This window comes from Chaetura pelagica, unplaced genomic scaffold, assembly GCF_000747805.2.
Source record: "Chaetura pelagica isolate M959 unplaced genomic scaffold, ChaPel_1.0 scaffold50, whole genome shotgun sequence".
Taxonomy (NCBI): Eukaryota; Metazoa; Chordata; class Aves; order Apodiformes; family Apodidae; genus Chaetura; species Chaetura pelagica.
In genome coordinates, this window is record NW_009952366.1 from 6,464,893 (window position 1) to 6,485,106 (window position 20,214).

Below are 20,214 nucleotides of genomic sequence, written 5' to 3' on the forward strand. Positions count from 1 at the left end.
CCTCCTAGTCACAGGGTCAACTAGTACTGGCATGGACTGAATGAGAGTGTCTGCAATAGCTGCAGCAGTAGGAGCAGTGCTGGCTTCCTGAAACGGAAGAGCAGCAGTGCCTGCTGCAGGGGTAGTGGCAGTGCCTGCTTTCTGAGCAGCGCCCCCTGCTTTATGAGTGGCCACAGTCCTGCTAGGAGAGGCACTGCCCACACTAGGATTTGAGATGGTTGTCTTACACCTCCACAATACATTAAAAGTATTAATAAAATTCAGAAAAAAAACATCATAAAAATCCCTAATAGAACAATGCTATTTTGATTAAAATCTGGTGAAATCAACTAGACAGAAGAGGTATAATTTCCCAAGGTAGAACTGAACACGTAATAGTCAATACAGTTTGCTATGTGGCACCACAGGCTCATACCATGTAACACTTCACAAAATATCAAAAGGTAAATCGGATCAACTCAGCAATAACTCTCAACCAGCACCAATAATTCATACACCACAAGAAAAAGGCAACAAGTAAACACATACACCCCACAAGCCCTGCCTACAATAAGTAGGGCAGCATTAACAAAACAAACCTATACCACATTTCAGTAAAGGTATGTTTTAAGAAGTTGACAAAGATTTCCCACAGTCACATTTTGTTATTTGTCCACAGCCACATGTATGTCCATTAATTTCCACCCCTTCAGAACTCTCAAAAGAAAAAAATCTGAAACACTCTCAACTGAGCCATCTGGATCTCCTTCTACCAAAGCTGGACTTCAAAATATTCAGGCAATTAGTCAGCTCCTTAGCTTGAGCCCCATGTTGTGTGCCAATAAATCTGACAAGGTTTAACACTGGGCTGGCAATTAAAGAAATAATGCTCTCTATTAACCCCTCTCCCTTCCCAGAAAGGGAAAGGAGAATAAGGGAGAGAGACTTATGGGTTAAAAACTAAACTACATAGCTTCAATGAAAGAGAATAAGGAAGAGAGACTTAGGGGTTGGAAACTAAACTGCACAGTTCTAATAAAAATAATTGCGAAAACAAAAATATTGAAATATATACAAATATATACAAAACCAGTATCACGCTCCTCCCCAGTAGTGCTCACATCACCACCACAGAGGCCTCAGGGCAGGTCCTGGAAAAGTCCTGGATGATTGGACTCCTGGACTCAGCTGCAGATGGAGACTGAATTCAGGAATGCACAGATTCAGGAAAACATAGATCGGGATCAAAGGCAGAAGAACAGACGGAGTCCTCCCACAACACGGGCCATGGACGAAGAGAGCTTGACCCTCATGATCCCTCAGATTTATACTGAGTATGACGTGTATAGGATGAAATATATTGTTTGGTCAATTTTGGATCATGTGTCTGGTCTGCTCCTCCCTGTAGGAGGGTCACAGGTGGGATCCCTTTTTACTCCCTTTTTGGAACATAAGAAGTTCAGCAGACCCAAGCAGTGGCCTTGGTTCTGCATACCATTCTTCAGCAAGAACTGTAAACATTGAGCCTTATCACTCCTAGAAGCAGACACTGACTGAAAAACATGCTGATAATTTCAGAAAGTACAGTTACTTCCAAGACTCAGCTGAAAAGTAAAACTACGAAAAAGAAAATTTTTTCTGTCCTGGCTCAAATCCAGACAAAAGAAAATGCTTTTCAAGCTTTTAAGGCAATTCATAGTCACAGGCATTAAATTACTTGCACAGGTGAGATCTCTTAAGAAACAGGTTTTTTTAGGAAGATACCTAAGTATCTTCCTGAAGTACTTAAACTACAGTGCAAGATTTAATACACGTTAAGTACAATCGAAAGGTAATAAAACAGCTGTGAGATTTACACTAGAACTCATTTAAAATATAAACAACTGGAAGTATTTCTCAAATGGAATTTCCTCATGATTCCACTTGGAAGACACTTAGATTTATCTTCTATGTGACCTCAGGCTGTTAAATTACCTGTATATCCAAGTGTAACACACCTTACCTTGTAACATCACTACTAGCTTGTTCTTCTTGCTGGAGTTCAGATAATGATGCGTCTCCATTACTTAAACTCTCAATCATAGATAGCTCTGTACTGCTTTGGGACATGTCTTTGCATTTACTGAGATTTGCTAGTGAAGTCACCACATTTGCCAGTGTACTTAAATCTCCCTGACATGCTTCAACCTGAAGGAAAAGTAGAGGTTTTAATTTTCTCATATTGGCAGCAGTTAACTTGGCAGTTTAATAACCTAACTTTTACATAAATGAAGAATTGAGTGTGAATAGACCTGCAAGAAAATTATTGTTTTGAGTAAATGGGTAATCATAATGCAGCAATCAAATACTGCACTGCTTCTAAAATATGCAATACTTAAGACAGTACTTTCACAAGTAATAGCTATCAATTTCTTTAATAATGCTACAAGATGGTAGGCAAATGCAGAAGGAGAATTTATCATCTCCACTCACTAGTCAGTCACCAGGAGTGTAAGACTGCACTAGATTATATTTTTAGCATTTTCCTTCCTTCCTCACGTAAATGAGGCAGTAGTAACAGGGTAGGAGAATGTTTGGAAAGGAATGGATAAAAAGTCACCTTAAAAAGAAAGCAGAAAAAAATTGTGCTGCTGCATTTTTAGATCTTATGTCTTTTTTTTTAACTGCAAGGAAACAAAGTGACTCAGTAGCGACCAGCTATTCAGAGGGGAAGTAAAATGTGTTTCCCACCATGCTTCACCAAAAAAAATAATAAGGAAAGTGCATGATTACAGACAAGCGTGCGGCTGCTAACACCAGGATGCTACCTGTCATTTAACTTGCATTGTCATACTCTACAGATAGAGCCAGAAAAGTGAAATAGAATAAACAACCCTTGATGTGGCCCTTTGCAGACAGAGCAAGTGAGGCAAAATGCATGAAAACAGTATGAGGTAATTTAATATCAGCTAGAAAAATAGACAAGGTTTCTGCTGTGCATGCAGAGGGAAGTTATCACATGGCTTCAGTGGATCAGCAAGTAACAAAGGGGAAACAACAGAAAACTAGCTGAGAAATAAGACTGTTGCGGAGACAGCTCTTACTAGCTTTGCAAAAAAAGTACCAAATTGGGGGAAAAACAGAACAGTATGTATGAAATGCACTGTGATAATGCCATGTGACGTTTTGCAAACACCTCACTGTGCTGGTACAAACGAAAAATCCAAGTGTCGGGGTTGCTCAATGCAAAGAAAAACAATGCAGTCCTTAAAGCTCTCTAAAAACACATATGAAGGGATGTACTTTATAGAGCTATTAGCATTTTTACTATGCAAGGCTAAAACCTTTCTTGTGAAGAGAAGGCATTTGTAACACTGTCTAGTGTTGTAACGGAGTGTTTTAAAACAGAAGCACAACAAAACAGAACACTCTTCCCTCCCCTATACACAGTTACAGCAATCAACTCTACTTAAGATATCAGTTATATCATCATATACCTTATCTGGAGTCATCAGTACAGTGGGCTCACTTTTTATTGCAGACTGATGAATATTAACAAACATTCCCGATTCCAGCAGACCTGTTGATCTGACACAAAAAAGCTCACATTTTAATTTGCATTAATTTTAAAATTGATTTTTCCTGCTTCAGGAAACAGAGATAGCTGCTTTTGAGTAGAATTTACATACCTTGCTGTTTCGTTGTCTGTTACAAAAGTTGGAGTTGCAGCTAATGGACTACGAAGATCTTTCCGAATATAGATCTTTTCTGTAGAAGCTGCACAGTTTGAAGACTTTTCTCTTGACACTTCAATAGGTTTCCTCTCACACTGCACAGCTAGTGAAACAATATGCAATTCAGACATTCCAAATTACAGACTAAGAAATTATCCTTCCCCCCTCCCCCTTTATTTAATCCACAATTTTAATAACGATTCTGAAAATAACTTAAAAAAAATAATAATCCTATAACCAATAAGCTAAAAACTTGGGTAAAAAACAACACACCAATATAATTTGTTCTTAATGAAATGACGTAGCAGTCAAAAGTCTGAGACCAAACATACAGAGACAATTTTTCAAGTTACAACTAATTTAGGAATACTCCTATACCTTACTTCTAAGTAGGATAGTTAAGTGGAGGCTTTATATTCTCCTCTCAACTTCACTATCCCATACTTCCAGTTAACTCATAAGGGATTTGTACCCTTTTCCATGGTTCATGGATCTGGGATGAACTCACACAACTTTATGCACTTAAAGAAGCTTCCCAAGTTCAGAACTTAGCACAGACAGTACAGGGGTGAAGGGTAAAGATCCACTTTCACCTCTCCTGGCTCTTCCTCTCTTTCTGAACTCATTTCTTCTGTGCTGGAAAAATGTTCCTGGCTTCTGCTGACAGAAGCAAGGCTGCTAAGGAGGGGAATATTCAAAATGGTTCAAAAGAGACAGTAAAATACAGCTGGATTATAGAGAGAAGTGAACAAAACAAATACTGTGAGTATAGCAACAGAGTGGCAGCATCAGGGCTTAATCTATTGCTTGATTTTCTGTGTTTACTATTCTGACACTGCTGTGATGTTGCAATATTACATCTAATCTATGGAAATCTAAAAAGAAGCTTGAAATCTGTGGGAATGGGTAAGAATGGAACTCTGGATCACCATGGATCTCTGCCTTGCTTTCCCAAGAGTGAAGAGCAATTGCCAGCAAAGTCAGTTGTGGAAAGTGACAAGGTAGAAAGATCAAAGTAGCTTTTTTCACACATAGAAAAATCCATTTTGGTACTAATTTGTATTAATAAAAAGCTTTTTCTTTTCCTTAGCACAAACTTCAACACAGCTGCCAGCTAGAACAACTTCCACTTCTTGAGACTTACAGTCTTGTTTCATCCCAAAGGCAATGCATCTCTGCAGCCTGCAGTACTGGCAGCGATTCCGGTGGTGTTTGTTAATGACACAGTCTTTTGTTCCTCGGCACGAATACACTAAATTCTTCCGTATACTCCTTTTAAAGAATCCTTTGCATCCCTCACAAGTTACTGCTCCATAGTGACGCCCTAGTTGCAGAAGAACATCAATCGTGACATTAAATTTACACCGTAAAATTATTTTGCATTTATGAAAACTAAGTATTTGCTGTTTTACTCAGAAAGGAGGTTCCCCAGAACCTGTAGCTGCTCGGCTCTCCCCAGATTCACTACCAGTACTAGAAAACCCAGAGCTGGGGACAGAAGGAATAGGTCCTGGGATCTCCAGCCTCTCAATGAATACTCCAGCCCTCCACTGGGGAGCCAGTCATCTTGCCAATTGCAACAGATTAACCAGATCTTTGCCTTAAGTTTGACAGAAATTTCCTTGGAGATGGGTGAAATCTGACACGTATTTAGAGCTCTAGGAACTATAGCTTTTATGCTAAACTTTGCTGCGGTGGGTAATCTTTAATTGGCTTTATTTTCTAGGCACTTTTCTCCACATCCTACTACTTCTCATGAAGATACCCTAACACTAACTACTTCTTCCTCTGGGCCCCCATCTTTATACACTCTATTGCTTCCCAAAAGATTTTTTATATTTTTTATATGACTGGAGGTCCATCACACAAACTTCACTGATAAACCATACAAATTTCCTGATGGAGTAACCATCCCCTCTCTAGTCTAATTTTAGCTAAGTAAAAGATAAATATCTCATCTCTCTTGCACCCCATTATCTTCTGTAAATAAGAAAGCACAAAGAAGAAGCTTTGCACTAAACCACATTAAGAACAGTCCTTATAATTGTCTCTCTTTGAAATAAAGAGAGAAGACACTCCCTCAGTAATTCCACCTCTGACAGATCTGGAACACCTGACAGCAAGCACACATGCAAAGGGAACGTGGGAGACAACTTCTCCGGCACACTGCTCCCACTGTCATTCTTTCCAGTCTCTTAGTATCATTTCACAAAATTTAGTATATGAAATGTATTTCTTTTCTTATATTAGCACTCTACTTTGACAGCAACATAAGAAAATACCATTCTTAAGCTTTTTTAAATTGGAATTGTAATGCATTTTTACAGTTTCAAAAATGGTTCTTCAAATAACTAACCGTCCTGCATAAATCTCACATTGGTGTTATTTTCATATACTTGCAAAGACTTCCTTATTTACTGGTTTCATATTTAAAATAATTAACAGGCTTCTCATCCACTTTAAGAGAACCTGTCAATTACAAAGCTCACTTGATGACATTATTTTCAGGAAATAAAAGGGTCAGTTAAGTAATTTTATCAGTCAAATTTTTATAATAGAAAATAAAATGCATCAGCCAGATGAACAAAAAAAGGCAGAAATTGTATGGTAGAAAACAGTGAAATATGCTTCCATGATTTAATTCTATTCTAATCCATTTATGATGTAAACCTACAATAAGTAAGTCCCAACCATGGACACTAGAGTAACATTTAGTGTAAACCTCCACTGAAAGAGTAGTTTATCCTTTCTGTTTGCACACACACACGTGTGTGTATATGCATATGCATGCTGATTGTTTTATAGCTTCAGAAGAATTTTAAACTGCTTTTATAAAATTGAACCACCTTAGAAAAAAAAAATATAAAGTAAATACCTGATGCCTTATCTCCACATACAACACACAGATCAAACACTTTATTTAGGCTCTGATCATTGGGAGAGTTGTCTGTTAAAATCTGGAAAAAAGTGTGAAAGAATTTTAATTTTCTATTTCTTACCATCAAGAACGATTAAAATAAATGTCATGCTTGTGTTTTTTTCTCTCAGATAGGAAACAAAATTGACAAAATATGAGGTTTTATTCTCTACATTCTACAGTCTTAATAGACACAAAGGAGCTACCTGCCATGCCACTGTGTTCCTTTTCAAGATGGCGTTACTTTTTCAATACTTCTGAAAAGATCTCACTATTTCATTCATTTAAAAGATACCTCAGCAGAACAGACTGACATTTTGAAAAACATTTAGCATCTGAATAGTCTTATCTTACCTTTTGTTCAATTTTTTATTTGTATCCTAAGGACTTGCTCATCATACAAAATAAAGCAAACAAAAAAAATTCCTTGAAAAGGCTACTATATCTGCAGGCAGATTTGTTGACTTTTTTGTAACACACACAAATGGTGGACCAATGGAACATGCACTCTGGACACTTCCATTAAATATCTAGCTTGGCTTTCAGTAGCAGTTTGACATCACTACAGTACTCTTGTCTCGTGAATTTATCTCTGTAAAGCTACATTAAGCACATAATACTAGAAACCCCAGCACTACAGGGCAGGTGCTACAGCCTTTCATTTGATCCTTCAAAACCCTATCCTTCTGCAACATAAATAAAGCACAGCAAAAATTCAATTTAGAAAAGGAACATACATATGAGTAACAAACAAACATCACCTTGATTATTATGTAAAGCAGAAAGAAAGTTATTCTTCCCATAGTAAAGAGATTGTAGCTTAGAAGTTTTAAGAGTTTCTAACTTCTACTATGTTTTAATGGGAAGTGAGACTCTCTCATTCTCACCTTGCATATTCAAAACAGGACCTCTGAGAAAAAGAAAGATAACTTACTGAAACAGAAGGTACCCTATCTTCTATAAAGGAATTTTTGAGGAAAATTTGGAAGATAGTATAGTTGATATATATATATGGGAATGTTTAACAAGCATACTTCCATACTTGTTTGTAGTTAGTTTTTGTTCACAATACTGTTTCACAGATTCACCTATTAAGTTTTCTTTTAACATATAATCTTTTTAAGAAAAACAAGACTGATGAGTTAAAAGATTATTAAGCTTTCATTCCTTCCCAATTTCCAGTATTAACATTATATATTTTCATGATATTATAAAATAGAAAATATACATATACGCACAAATTCTAAGTCCTTCTGTAAATGAAACCTGCACTGAAATGGCAAAGTCCACGTAAGGAAGGACCATTGAATTTGGCCCATGACAATATAAAAATCCCAGACTCAGAGAATTCATCAACTAACCTTGAAATGAAGAACAAAAACCAATTATTAAGATGAAGAAGAATCACTGAAAGTGAAACAGATAACTGGGAAAAAAGGCCTTGTCAAATGAGTCAATGTAAAGATAAGATGCAACAAGAGGTTTGTTTGCAGAGCAAATGAATGGGCATTTCTGAGTGAAGGCTACAGAAGAACAGCAAAAGAGGATGCAGTTGAACAACAAACGAATGGTGCTCTGTATTACACCAACTTTCAATAGGGAAAAAAATCTCTACCCATACATATGTCCTAACAACAGAAAAATTTTACTAAAGCTGTTCCTCAAACTAACCTATGTTGCCCAAACTGCACCAACAGAACTGAAGCTTTTAATCTTTTGTCCAGACTTTCCCCATACCTGAATTTTGCTCTTTAAACCAGAGTGACACACCTCTCATCTTGTTTATAATTTTGTTGAGGTTTACTTGAAATACAAAATGTATGATACCACTAAAGATGCTGTCACGATTTAATGCTGGGAGCATAAGGAGTTCAGCAGACCCCAGCAGTGGCCTTGGTTCTGCATACCATTCCCCATCAAGAACTATAAACATTGAGCCTTATCAGTCCTAGAAGCAGACACTGACTGAAAAACACACTTAATTTCAGAAGGTGCAGTTACTTAGAGGAAAAATAACTGAAAAGTAAAATTGCTAAAAAGAAAACTGGTTCTATCCTGACTGAAACCAGGGCATATGCTTAAAAGCCTCTCAATAGGATTGACTTTTGTTACTGCTCCTCTATTCATAGAAATCAAATTCTTTGGAGCAAGGACCTTGGATGTCCATTTACAAAGATTTGTCAGTTAAAAAAGTATGTAATATGTAATGGAGGGGTATGTTCCAAGCTTGAACAACCTATGGGTAGTGAATCAGAGTAGTGGACTGGCTCCCATAAGTGCACAAATGAAAAAGATCAGGGGTCTTCAGTTGAAAATAGATTACTTGAAAGAGGATATAATAGTGATTTATAAAAACAACAGAATCCTTCATAGTCATTGTTTATAGTGCAAGAGACATCTATTTAAGTAGTTCTCTCAGAAGATCAAAGCAACTAAAGTATTATCTGCACAACATGTAATTATACTGTAAGATATTATACAGACCAAAGCACATATGGTCTATATAAATAACAAAAAAGGTTAAACTTCAGAGGCAGCTATCAAATATAATGGTCTCACTGCAATCTCCAAATCAGGAGGTTGTTCTTAATCATCAACTAATGGAAGTTAAATGATACGCTCAGAAGGATCACTATTTACTTGTACAGTTTTTAGTATTTTTCCTTAAGCAACTGCTTCTGGCCATCATTTAAGTGTAAGATACTGGACTAAATGAACTATAGCTAACCTGATGTTTCCTGGCCTACCACACTGATGTATTTTAAGAGCAGCGTAAGTGTTCATGGGTAATCAATGTGCAATAACTACACTTTAGCTGGAGTGAAGTAATCTCCTACTCCATGCTGAAGGAGTTCACATCTCCCAGGTATTCTGTGCATGTTCTTCATGCTATTCACATCAGTGCCATCCCATCCTTACCACATGAGGATACGAGGCAGAAAGCTTGAAAGCTGGAGGGTGAAGACTAAGGTAGTAGCACATACAATGTGCATGGGAATAAAGTGCACTGGGGACCAGTTTAGGGCATTACACCCCAAAACTTTTAGTGTTATTTTCCCACTCACACTGAGCAATGTACTTCCCTATCAAATAGTGTCTCAAAGAGCCTACCTTGAGGAACAACTCACACAGCTGAACAGTAGTTACAACAGTGTACGAAAAGGAAAACAAGCAGAAGGGTATGTTAAGTGATAAAGACAAGGGAGAAAAGGGTATGTTTTCAACAAAATAGGAAAACCAATGGAGTCAGTGAAGCAGAAATCAAGGACAACTACTGATATGGCAGGAGCTGGAAATCACGAGAAAAATAACAGCATTCTTTCTAATCTCATGAGCCAGGGTATAAATTTAAAAAGCAGTAACTTGGAAGAAAAAATAAGAAAAAATGTAAGTTTTCTTCATAATGTCTAAGTATCCATACTGAGTCCTAGTACAAAGAAAAGAATACTGTTAAAAAAAAAATCAAAAAGACAACCCAGACAGACATATTTGGAAATAAAACATCTCTTCTTATCCCATTTGAACCAAAGTTATTAAATAAAGTGCATTATCTACCTGGATGTGTTGTGCAGATATATCAGGGGATGCAAAAAACAGTTGGTTGACACCTGCAGCATCTGGAGTTGCTAGGATAACTTTTCCTGGAGTGGAATCTTGTCTGGCAAGGATCACCTTGCTTGGGGTAGAGCCATCATGATTTGTTAAGATGAACTGCTTGCCTGCTGAGCTCTGATCAAGTGCTGTAACAATCTGAATCTTCTGGCCCGTCTGCTGATCTGTGACAATCTAATAATACATTTATCTCAAATTGTTATGGTAATTTAAGCTCACCTTTGGGGCCCAACTTGGCCACTTAAAGAAAAAGTGAATTTTGCCCTTGACATTTGTGAAGCAGGATAGTCTTCCCCTCTGTCACACAAGAGTGAGGTAAACTCAAGCAAAACCTTGGATTTTCACTGTATTTTAAACACACTTTGATCTAGAGTGTTTGAAGATATAACCTGAATTCATACACAAGTTCAACAATTGGCCCGTGCTGTTACAACACTAGTGAAACCCTTGGCAATTCTAGCACTCAAAATTCAAGGAACATCTGTAGCTCAGCACTAGGACCTGTCGGGTTATGACAAATCATAACCCTTATACTCACTGCCCACCACGTGAAGTGCTTAGCACCTCCCAGATTGGGCTGCTTAACAAGAAGCTTCCTAGAACCACAAATGAATTTCCAAATGAAGAGTAAGCAACAAACAGCAAGAAAAGCAATAATCTTGTTGCACCTGTATATACATTTTAGGCTTTCATTTTTTAAACATATATACATGTAATAAGAAAAACACAATCTCTCACCCTGCCCCTTTCTTTCTCTTCTTTTTTTTTTTTAAAGGAAAAATTTATTTTCATTCTTTATTTCACAATCAAGAACAGACCTACAGACTGCGTTTTCTTTCATTTTATCCCTATTTTCAAGCACAAATACAGCAGAATTTTATTAAACAACCCTTCACTAAACTCCATATTATTATTATTTTTTGCCAATTTTGCCAGGAGCTTAAAATCCTCAGAAAAAAATAATCAAGTTTCCATATACCTTCCATGATAAATCTCACTTGCAATCACTTCCTGCATCTCCCTGTCAAAATGCCTATATGGAAAATCACCTGGTTTATTCTGGAGACTAGGAGAATCATCCTACAAAGACTGCATCCTGCAGAATTACAGATCAATAAAATAGCTAAAATGAATTTATTTTTACTTATAACCAAATACTTATGTTCATCTCTCCATCCCTAACATTTATATGGTCCTTATTACTGATGACATTATTTCATGTTCTAACACCATAATTCACTTAATGTTCTGAAATTGAGTTTCAAAATACACAAAAAGCAGTGTGTTTCCTTTTGGTGGCCTTTTGCTATTAAAAATTTTATGGATTAAATTTAAATTTTTTTCTCAGCAAAACAAAAGTAAAAGCTTCTTTAAGAAAGAAGTCTAGGTAAGATGATAAACTTTCAGATGCTAAAGAGATAAGAATGTAAATTATAATGAGATTTGGAGTGTAGGGTGGGAAGACAATAAAAAAATCCACAATAGTTGTCAATATGATTAACATAGGGATTTCCATTCAGATTTCTCAGATATCCTCATGTCTGGGACCACAACTGTCTATAGCAGTCCCTTATCTCTCCTTTCAATTTCTTTATGTTGGTTCTATAATCTTTAGAAGGCAAGCTTTGCTTTTTTAAATTCCTTTATTTGCTTAACTTTATCCTTTCATTGCATTTTTCTTCCTTTTACAATCTTTATTTCTTCTGTGTCATTTCTGGCTATTTTGAAAGTAGCTGATGTTCACTTCTGCTTCTCTCCAAACACATATACTTTATTTGGATTAGGAGAAGTCCAAGGCATGTAATCAACAACAGGCTGCAGACATGTATAAAGTCAAACACAGGAGTTATTATGCTGTTTCCTGAATATACAGACCTGCTACTCAAAGGACAATCTTATATAAAATCCATTTCACTATCAAAACTGAAAAGTGCAACTGTATATACCTGAAAAATGGCATATACTTTATCTAGTTAGGTTTATACAAAGTATAGTATAAAACTAACAAAAAACACAGTATATCCCAAAGAGTGATGATACAAATTTGAACTGAAGTTGAAATTATTTTTATATATATATATATATGCTAAATTACCTGCTTTCATATTATAGTCCTGCTTTGCCTTTGCAAAAAAAGTATATACTTGTAGAAAAAGATGACAGGCCAGCAGGCAGAAAGAACCATTGTTACTTCACACAATTAATTTCACCTCCTCTTTAACAAATTGTGCCCCAATTTTTCAGTGGGCTTCCTGCAATTCTAGGGGGATGCCCTTGTAGTTTTCACTGTGTGATATAGTAGGTATACTGTCAATATCCCTACAAGCTGCACAAATGGTTTCTGCAGCTGTCAAGCATTTGACAACTGACAGAGGCATAAGAGAAAGCAGTTTAAACAATTAAGCACAGTCTGTCAGCAGCTGACCTCTTATGGCCATATACCTGCAAAAACTCCACCTAAATCACAATGGGACTCTGAAAGTGGAGCAGTCCACAAAAGTACAACTTGCAGTACCTAAGTGTTGAGGTAAGAGCAAAAATAAACAGAGGGAAAAAGAAAACTGCTTCTCTTCTTGAGGGAATCCGTCAATGCTCAGTGATAACATGTTATCTTTCTTAATAATCTGAAACTAATTACTAAAGGGGTAATGGCATAAACCAGGAATGTATTAATTCAGGACTGTTTGCTCAAAAAGTACACTTTCCCATGTATTTCATTTAAGTACCCTGATGATAATGGAGGACAGTATTTTCCTCTATTGCTTTTAAGCCTTTGTCTGTTAACAAGTTTTCACTTCCATTTGAACATAATTTCAATACATTAAATACCTCAATAATACTGTGTTCCTCTCTCAGAGAGGAATGATCCACCTGCTTATAACAGAGCCAGCTTTCAACAAAAAAGTCTGTTGAACAACAAATCTGACATGCAACTTCTATCCTAGAAATGTTAGTGTTCCCTAAACAGGGTGACTAATGAAACATGTTTTAAAGAACTTTCTACTGAGAATTTTGTATTTCAAGATTTCAGATAATGATTTATGTGCGTTTAACAATAATTAAAAAAAGGAAAAAACACTGATTGAAAACAAACTCAAAATTAATCAATTTAACATTAATTTTGAATTTTCATTGAGATGTATTTGCTACAACAAACTATTTTACTCCTCATAATTTCTGCTTTGAGGGAAGTTTTCATTACCAAGTTCTATCTCTTGTCTAATTCTTATTAATATTGGTGACATATTTGTAGATGCCTGTTGCAGGAAGAATGCCATTTGACTTGAGTGTTGTTCCACTCATATCAAGAGACAACCACTGTCCCAAAGTGCTTACCAACCATTCTGAAGCAAGAATCAATGAGTATGTTGAAAAAAGACAAGGGACAAAGTACTGTCTTACAAACAAGTGACATTCCAGCTACATGAGACTGAAAAACTATATAAAGATCCCTGTCCCTAGAAATACAATTCTTCTATATTCATCGTACTTGCAGTAATTTCAATGCCTAACCAAATGTAATTAACGCCCTGCCAAAAAGGTGACACGTGTGGGTTGGAAGTCTACCACTGCTTTGAACCAACAGAATTGTCCTGCTGTTCAACAATAAAGGCTGATGGGTTTGCATGTCATTGTCTCACATTCAGACCCTGATGCTGAAACTTTATTAAATGGCTTCACACTACAGGGACATTGTAGCATTCAAGTACTGATAATTATGGTAGAGGATAAAGAGATGGTGGTTAACTGATTAACATAAATGAGTTAATAAAAGGTACAGCTGTACACAAAGCATAGAAAAGGAGTGGAAGCAGCTGAAAGAATAAAGTTCCACTGGATAGATAAGACAGGCACCATGACTAGAGCACAGGTAGGGGGGATGATGAAACAAAACAAAAATCACGTATGGGCGACATTGTGAAGAGTCTTGGAAGATTGAAAGCTTGAATGCAACACGCTGAAACAGGAAAAAAGAGTGGAAAATGTTGAAGAGTGAAGCCAGCAAAAGAAAAAGTAGCTGAGATTAAACTAGCAGCTGGCTTGCATAACTGAGTGCTTTTGTGTGCAACAAAATTTATTTGAGAATATTTTTAAAAAAAATATTCTGAAGTTGGTATTTTTTTCTCTAGGATGAAATTTAAAAATAAAACCATTGCAAGGACTTGCATTGACTTTTAAGGGATAAAATATAGTTTTCTTTCCAAAATTCTCCTAATCTCCATATACACATATCTATGTGGCCAAAAACTTCACACCCTCACTTGAATTGGAGATTATTACCTGGACAACCTATAAATTAGCATGCTGGGACATACAACATGGGTTGGGAGAACCAAAAACCAGTACCCTTCTCAGGCATCAGTTTCTGCTGCCCAGGGCTGAATATTTATATTGAAGCAAACAATATGACGCAAAAGAAAAAAAAAACAAAACACAAACAAAAAAAACCAAAGGTGAAAATTGCCAGAAATAAGTAGTTCTTCTCTGCTTTTTAAATAGATCAGAGAAAGCATACCTGTATACGTTGTGGTAAAGAGAGGCCTGAATCTGCAGGGACAATCTGTATTCGTTGTGCCGCCCCATCCATTAGTGTTTGTGTAGCAGCTTCCTGGGAACGGTTAATCTGGAAAAAAGAAACAAATGTAATGGATTGACACTGGGTAGAGGACCTCAAGGGTAGACACACCATCGTAATGGAGGAAACCTTAAGGCTTCACCAACTTCTGATTTCTCTGCACAAGGCTATGCAAAGTCTGACACTGTATAGGAAATGCAAATGTTTGTCACCTAATTTCATAGCTTAATTTTGCTAGTTCGAAAATCCTGTTTGTGTCACTGTTCTAGACCCATATAGAAATACCTACCAATTTGAAATTTAGGAACACATTAACTGAAACAATTAATTGTAATCCATGTAAGTCAATCAGAAGGAGCTTTTATTATTGTGATGTTCATGAGACACAATACTTTTCATCACAGCTATCCTACATTCACAATAAAATACTTTTACCCCAACGGTTTACTAAAAGTGACAAAAGAATTTTTGGTGTGGAAACACAGCGATTGTCCTTTTCTGTTCTATTATTCTGTTAAAGCAGCAAAAACATACCGGGGAACTCTCAAGAACAATCCCTGCTCATGCAGGAGGGCCGGATCTAGATGATCTTTAAGGTTCTTTCCAACCCAAATCATTCTATGAATATGAAATGCATGAAGTTGGCAAGCAGCATATCTTAAATTTAAATCTGTGTGAATGATCTCGGACACAATTTGTGGAAGTGTTTTAATGATTCTGAGTATTTAAAAAAAATTCTTCACATGCTATAGCAAAAAATTTAAAAAAAAGTATACGGGAGAAGGTTTTACTCATTACATTATTTGTCAATAAAAATTAAGTACAGCTGATACTTGCAGAGACTTTTTGTAGCACAAAGGAAGTTTGTCTTCATAGTTGACAGATACCTTCAAACTGGAATTTCTGTCTTATGCTCCTGAGTAACTCATTGAATTTTTTGCAGTTCAAAATGTCTAGAACACCCTGCAATTCTCTATTAATACAATTTCTCAATATTTTCACCACCATAATAATACTCCTCAACTGTCTGTCATACCACCCTCCCCCCCCCAAGAATTAATACAAAGAATATATATCACAGTAAAGGTATTGATTCATAACAGGTTGACAGCTTTTCCATTCCTTCTTGATCAGCTTCCTGATTTTGCAACCACACCATGTAAATGCTAGTACCAGCCAAAAAAAGGAGGTAACAGCACAGTTGGAGGTGTGTATGAGAAGGGGAATGAACACTGGGCAAGACTTCCCCTTATTTAGCAGGAATACAAGCTCCCATCAGCCCAAAAGCTGATTCTGAAATTTTACCTGAAAACGCACTTACCAGTCTGAGCTCTTATAAACTACTTGCTCCTATTCCTACAGCTTGGTTGGTAAAACTGGTTGGTTAGTCACTCAGTGATCTGAAATAGGACACTGACGAAGGTCAAAAAGCAGCCCAGCAAACAGACAGACAGAGGCTATTCTTAACACAGATCAAACCTTCAATCCAGATGCTCTCCAGAATGCTCAGAAGCAGAGCACCAGAGCAAACGAGAGAGTGGAATTAAGCTGCTGGGGGGACCACTTAACCTGCCAGCAGTATCACAAGAAATGCTTGTGTAACTCTTGCCCAAACCATTTTTGGACACTGCTTTCTAAAAATAAACAAATTTTCATGAGTATGAATACTTTCCATATTAAAACAATTCACTTTTTTTGCATAAGTGAAGGACAAAGAATAGTTCATTATAAAAAAATATTTAAATTTGAAAGAAGTAGGTCAAAGCACTACAGTTCTGCATCAGCCTTCCAAATAACATGTATACATAGTGAATTACAGGCAATCAGTTTTATATTAATTTATCTTTGCATAACAAACTAAGCTACATATTCCAAGACCATTATATGCCTTAAAATGTCATGATCTACATGTTGGATAAGGTAAAAATGCTCTTCCACCCCACAAAATGTCAGCTTGACGGTTTTACTTCTATACAGAAAAGTCTGTTTATTGCAGTTAAAAATCATACTGTAAGAATAACCGCAGTCTTTGTTAAAAATCGTGTGCATGACAGACTGTTTTGACAAATACATAGCTTTCCTCCATTTCTATTACCTGGCAGGGCTGTGGAAACAAACCACCATATACTTAGTGTACCCAACCACAGATTAAAGAAAACATTGCTGCAGGCTCTTAACAACTTCCCTGCATGAATCAAGGAATGTGATCTTGATGTAGAAATATGAATTAACTCACACTCAGTATAAGATGATTAGCAGTTGGCAGAATTTGAGAAAATATAAATATTGTGCCTTACAGGCAAGGCTATAATTATTTTTTTGCAAGTTTTGCTATCATGCAAAAAAGCCCCAAATTAAGAAAAACACATTTGTGAACGCCATAAAATAATTTGTGATAGTTATGTGTTTTAAAGTAGTTCATGAACAAGAATTAATACTATCAAGATATAAAAAGCTAGGTTATGAAACACTTCTGACCATTATTTCAATGAGACATAAAAGTCCTTTCCATTCTCCTCAGAATGGGAACACCTGCCTTTTTCCTTTCATGTCCTACTCACACAAACTTATTTTGTAACTTCAATTAAAACTATTTCAACCTTCAAGAGAGAATTACAAATGCCAGCAAAAGTACTGCTGAAGTTCCACAGACCTTAAAAGCTATGATTTCCAATGCTCACATCAAACTGGAACACCAACAAGCAACTGGAGCTATTAGGTCACAGGTAGGTAGGAACGTAAAATATTACATCAGGGTCCCTGTAAGGCCCCTTTCCTTGCTGACTGCACTGTTCAGGCAGTGCACGCATGCATGGCATGCACCCTTGACAGTAAGTCTGGTTTACAGGATCCCACCTTGCATGGCCATGGGTGATACTTTCCAGCTCTAACCGTGTGCCAGGCTGGGCTGCATCTTGTCCCAGAGAAGGGAACTGACCTCAACTGGGAGGGAGAAAACCTTCTTCCACAATCCTGGTTTTATTTTTCCCAGCTTTGTCCACCACACAATGTCATGAGCCAGACTAGCACAGCATAAGTGGATAAGTAAGGACTGGGGGATGCTTAAGCTCCACTGCTGCCAAGTAAGATGTGACAGTCTCAGGCACAGTAAAATCTTGCTACAAGAGAAATCCTAATCTACTCTGCTGACAGAACAATATTCATGGAGACTGTAAGGCTACAGTTTCACCATAAACTGGAACAGCCAACAGCTCTGCTGTGTTGCACCTCCACTCCCTCTGTCTCTGCCCCTGCCTGCCTTTGGCTACCAGCCATGCCCTTTATACTTGGCTCTGGTCTTGTGGAATCACATTATGAAATTGGGAAACAACCCCCAGAGAGGCTAAACATCATCACAACATCCCCTTTTCTGAGTAGAATGTACACTTCAGCTAGCCTTGTCCAAGATGTACTTTCAAAATAAAGAAATTAAACAGAAAATACAGCCCTATTTAGACCTCCACAAGGAGCTATATCAAAACGAAACTATGCCAGACACATCATTCTGACCTATAAAGTGGACAGGTGAGAGAAAGAAAACCTCATACATCACATAAATCTCTTCTGTCCTTTAAGACAGGTTTAGCAACACTCTAGAGTTATAAATAAAAGCTACATAGATTTATACAGAATAGACTTAACTATCTCACCCTCCTCAACCTTTGTATTTGAAACCAAGACTGAAAGGAAGTAAAGTTACTTGCAAATTAAGTCTATGTCTAGACAAGAAACCAAGAGTGGATATTTAAAAAATACCATTTACTTCAGATTAATAATGTTCTGCTGCTATCTAATTTAAATGAGTGCTAATTTTAAATAGACTATCCTATAATGAAGCCTTCTGAGTAAGTATGTATACTCTTGTCCACACTCCCAAACTATGTGTGCAGCTCTGGAAGTTCTCTGGCTGCAGTACACAGATTGTGCACACGGATTACAAAAATGAAAATCAGAGCTTAGCAAAAAAAAAATACTTCCATCTTCCTTTTGACTTCTACCAAACACCAGCAAGTATTTTACATCAAAGACTATGGCAAATCTTTACTCATTAAAACAAAAATGAAAACTGAAACAATTGTTTAATTGGAAAGTAAAAACTATGTACTGACAACTCCTTTGGTTGTACATTTTGTAACATCAAGTGAGCAGTGCAATTCTAGAAACACAGGGCTCTCTGAAGACTACCACAGGCACAAAAGAAGAGCTGAACAGCTAGACATTTACTAGAAATATTATTACATTTTCCTTAGCTTCATTTCTGTGAGGCAAACTTTGGCAAGTAAGACTTTTCAGCATAACTTTAAAAGGGACATAGTAAGTTCTTCTAGTCTTCCATGGGAGAGTCTCTGGATGCTTTGGGTGTAGTAAAATTATCTTCTCTTGTGATTTTGTTTTTTACATATCAGTCTGTGTGTTTTATTATTCAATGTCTTTTAAATAGGACTCAAAATTTATGTACCTCTCCCATTTGCTGTTCAATAATTTGATGGGCCAGTTCCTCTATGGTTGCCATGATCTTTAATCACCAGAATTTCCTGTCAAAGAAAGCAAAGAAGATGCTTAACATCTATAGCCTCAATAGTGAAGATATCTTGGGGAAAATACAGTTCATATAAGTAAAGTATGTTCATAGTTGTCTGAAGGTGACATACCTGCAGAATTTGAAAGCTGGTTATACAACCAAAAAGTAATATATTTTCTATTCATAAACTTCTGTATCTTTTTACTCAACCCACATAGAGACCTCCTATTTTCCTCCCGCTGCTGTACTAAAGACCAATAATACAACAAACTCCATGTGAGAAAGAAACTGTATTACAGACCACAACATCAGCAGGGACACAGTTAACATCTTTAAACTGGAACACAGCCAATTTTGTTAATGCAAATCAAGGGGGGAATCTAACTTCTTCTGAACTCGTAATTTTTTACTATTAACAGGACTGCTTGAAGGTCAATTTTGTAGCTAAATAGGAGGCACTTCTTGGGAGACTGAAAAAGACAAGCTTAAAAAAAATATGCTGTTTTGCCATCAATACTGTTGTCCTGGTTTGAGCCAGGATGAAGCCAATTTTCCTTTTACTGATTTTTTTTTCCCTTCAGTAAGCTTTCTTTTAACTAGTAGCAGAGTGTTCCAGCTAGGAAAGGTAACAAAAGGTGGAATGTTTTTCTAACTGCTGGGTCTTCAAGGTCACATCTTTACTCTGCTGGCTCAGACACTATGGGGAGATCTATGACCCCCCCATAGGAGGCTGAGTTAGACAGACAGCAAAACTGGCCAGAGATATTCCATTCCATAGATCTACATAAGCTCAGAGGAAGGTCAGAGATCACAGAAGACAAGTTCCTTCCTGCTTTTTCTTCCCTTCTCTTCTGTCCATGGCCGGCGTCCGGGGAGGACTCCGTCCATCCATCAC

General features: G+C 36.9%; 1 protein-coding gene across 3 annotated transcripts in view; it reads right to left on the minus strand.

The window, feature by feature from the left end:
• NR2C1 (nuclear receptor subfamily 2, group C, member 1) overlaps positions 1–19,332 on the minus strand; it is a 31,785-nt gene extending 12,453 nt beyond the window's left edge. Inside the window, exons 1-8 of one of the 3 annotated variants that reach the window (XM_010008024.1) lie at positions 19,257–19,310; positions 14,738–14,845; positions 10,165–10,395; positions 6,568–6,649; positions 4,837–5,016; positions 3,648–3,795; positions 3,456–3,546; positions 1,982–2,166 (exon numbers count right to left, since the gene is read on the minus strand). In XM_010008024.1, the coding sequence (XP_010006326.1) occupies positions 1,982–2,166; positions 3,456–3,546; positions 3,648–3,795; positions 4,837–5,016; positions 6,568–6,649; positions 10,165–10,395; positions 14,738–14,845; positions 19,257–19,310 (1,079 nt within the window). Of the gene's footprint in view, positions 1–1,981; positions 2,167–3,455; positions 3,547–3,647; positions 3,796–4,836; positions 5,017–6,567; positions 6,650–10,164; positions 10,396–14,737; positions 14,846–19,256 lie in introns of all 3 variants that reach the window. The other 2 variants (XM_010008026.1, XM_010008025.1) reach the window with 2 other exon arrangements.
• Between the last annotated feature and the right edge of the window lie 882 nt (positions 19,333–20,214).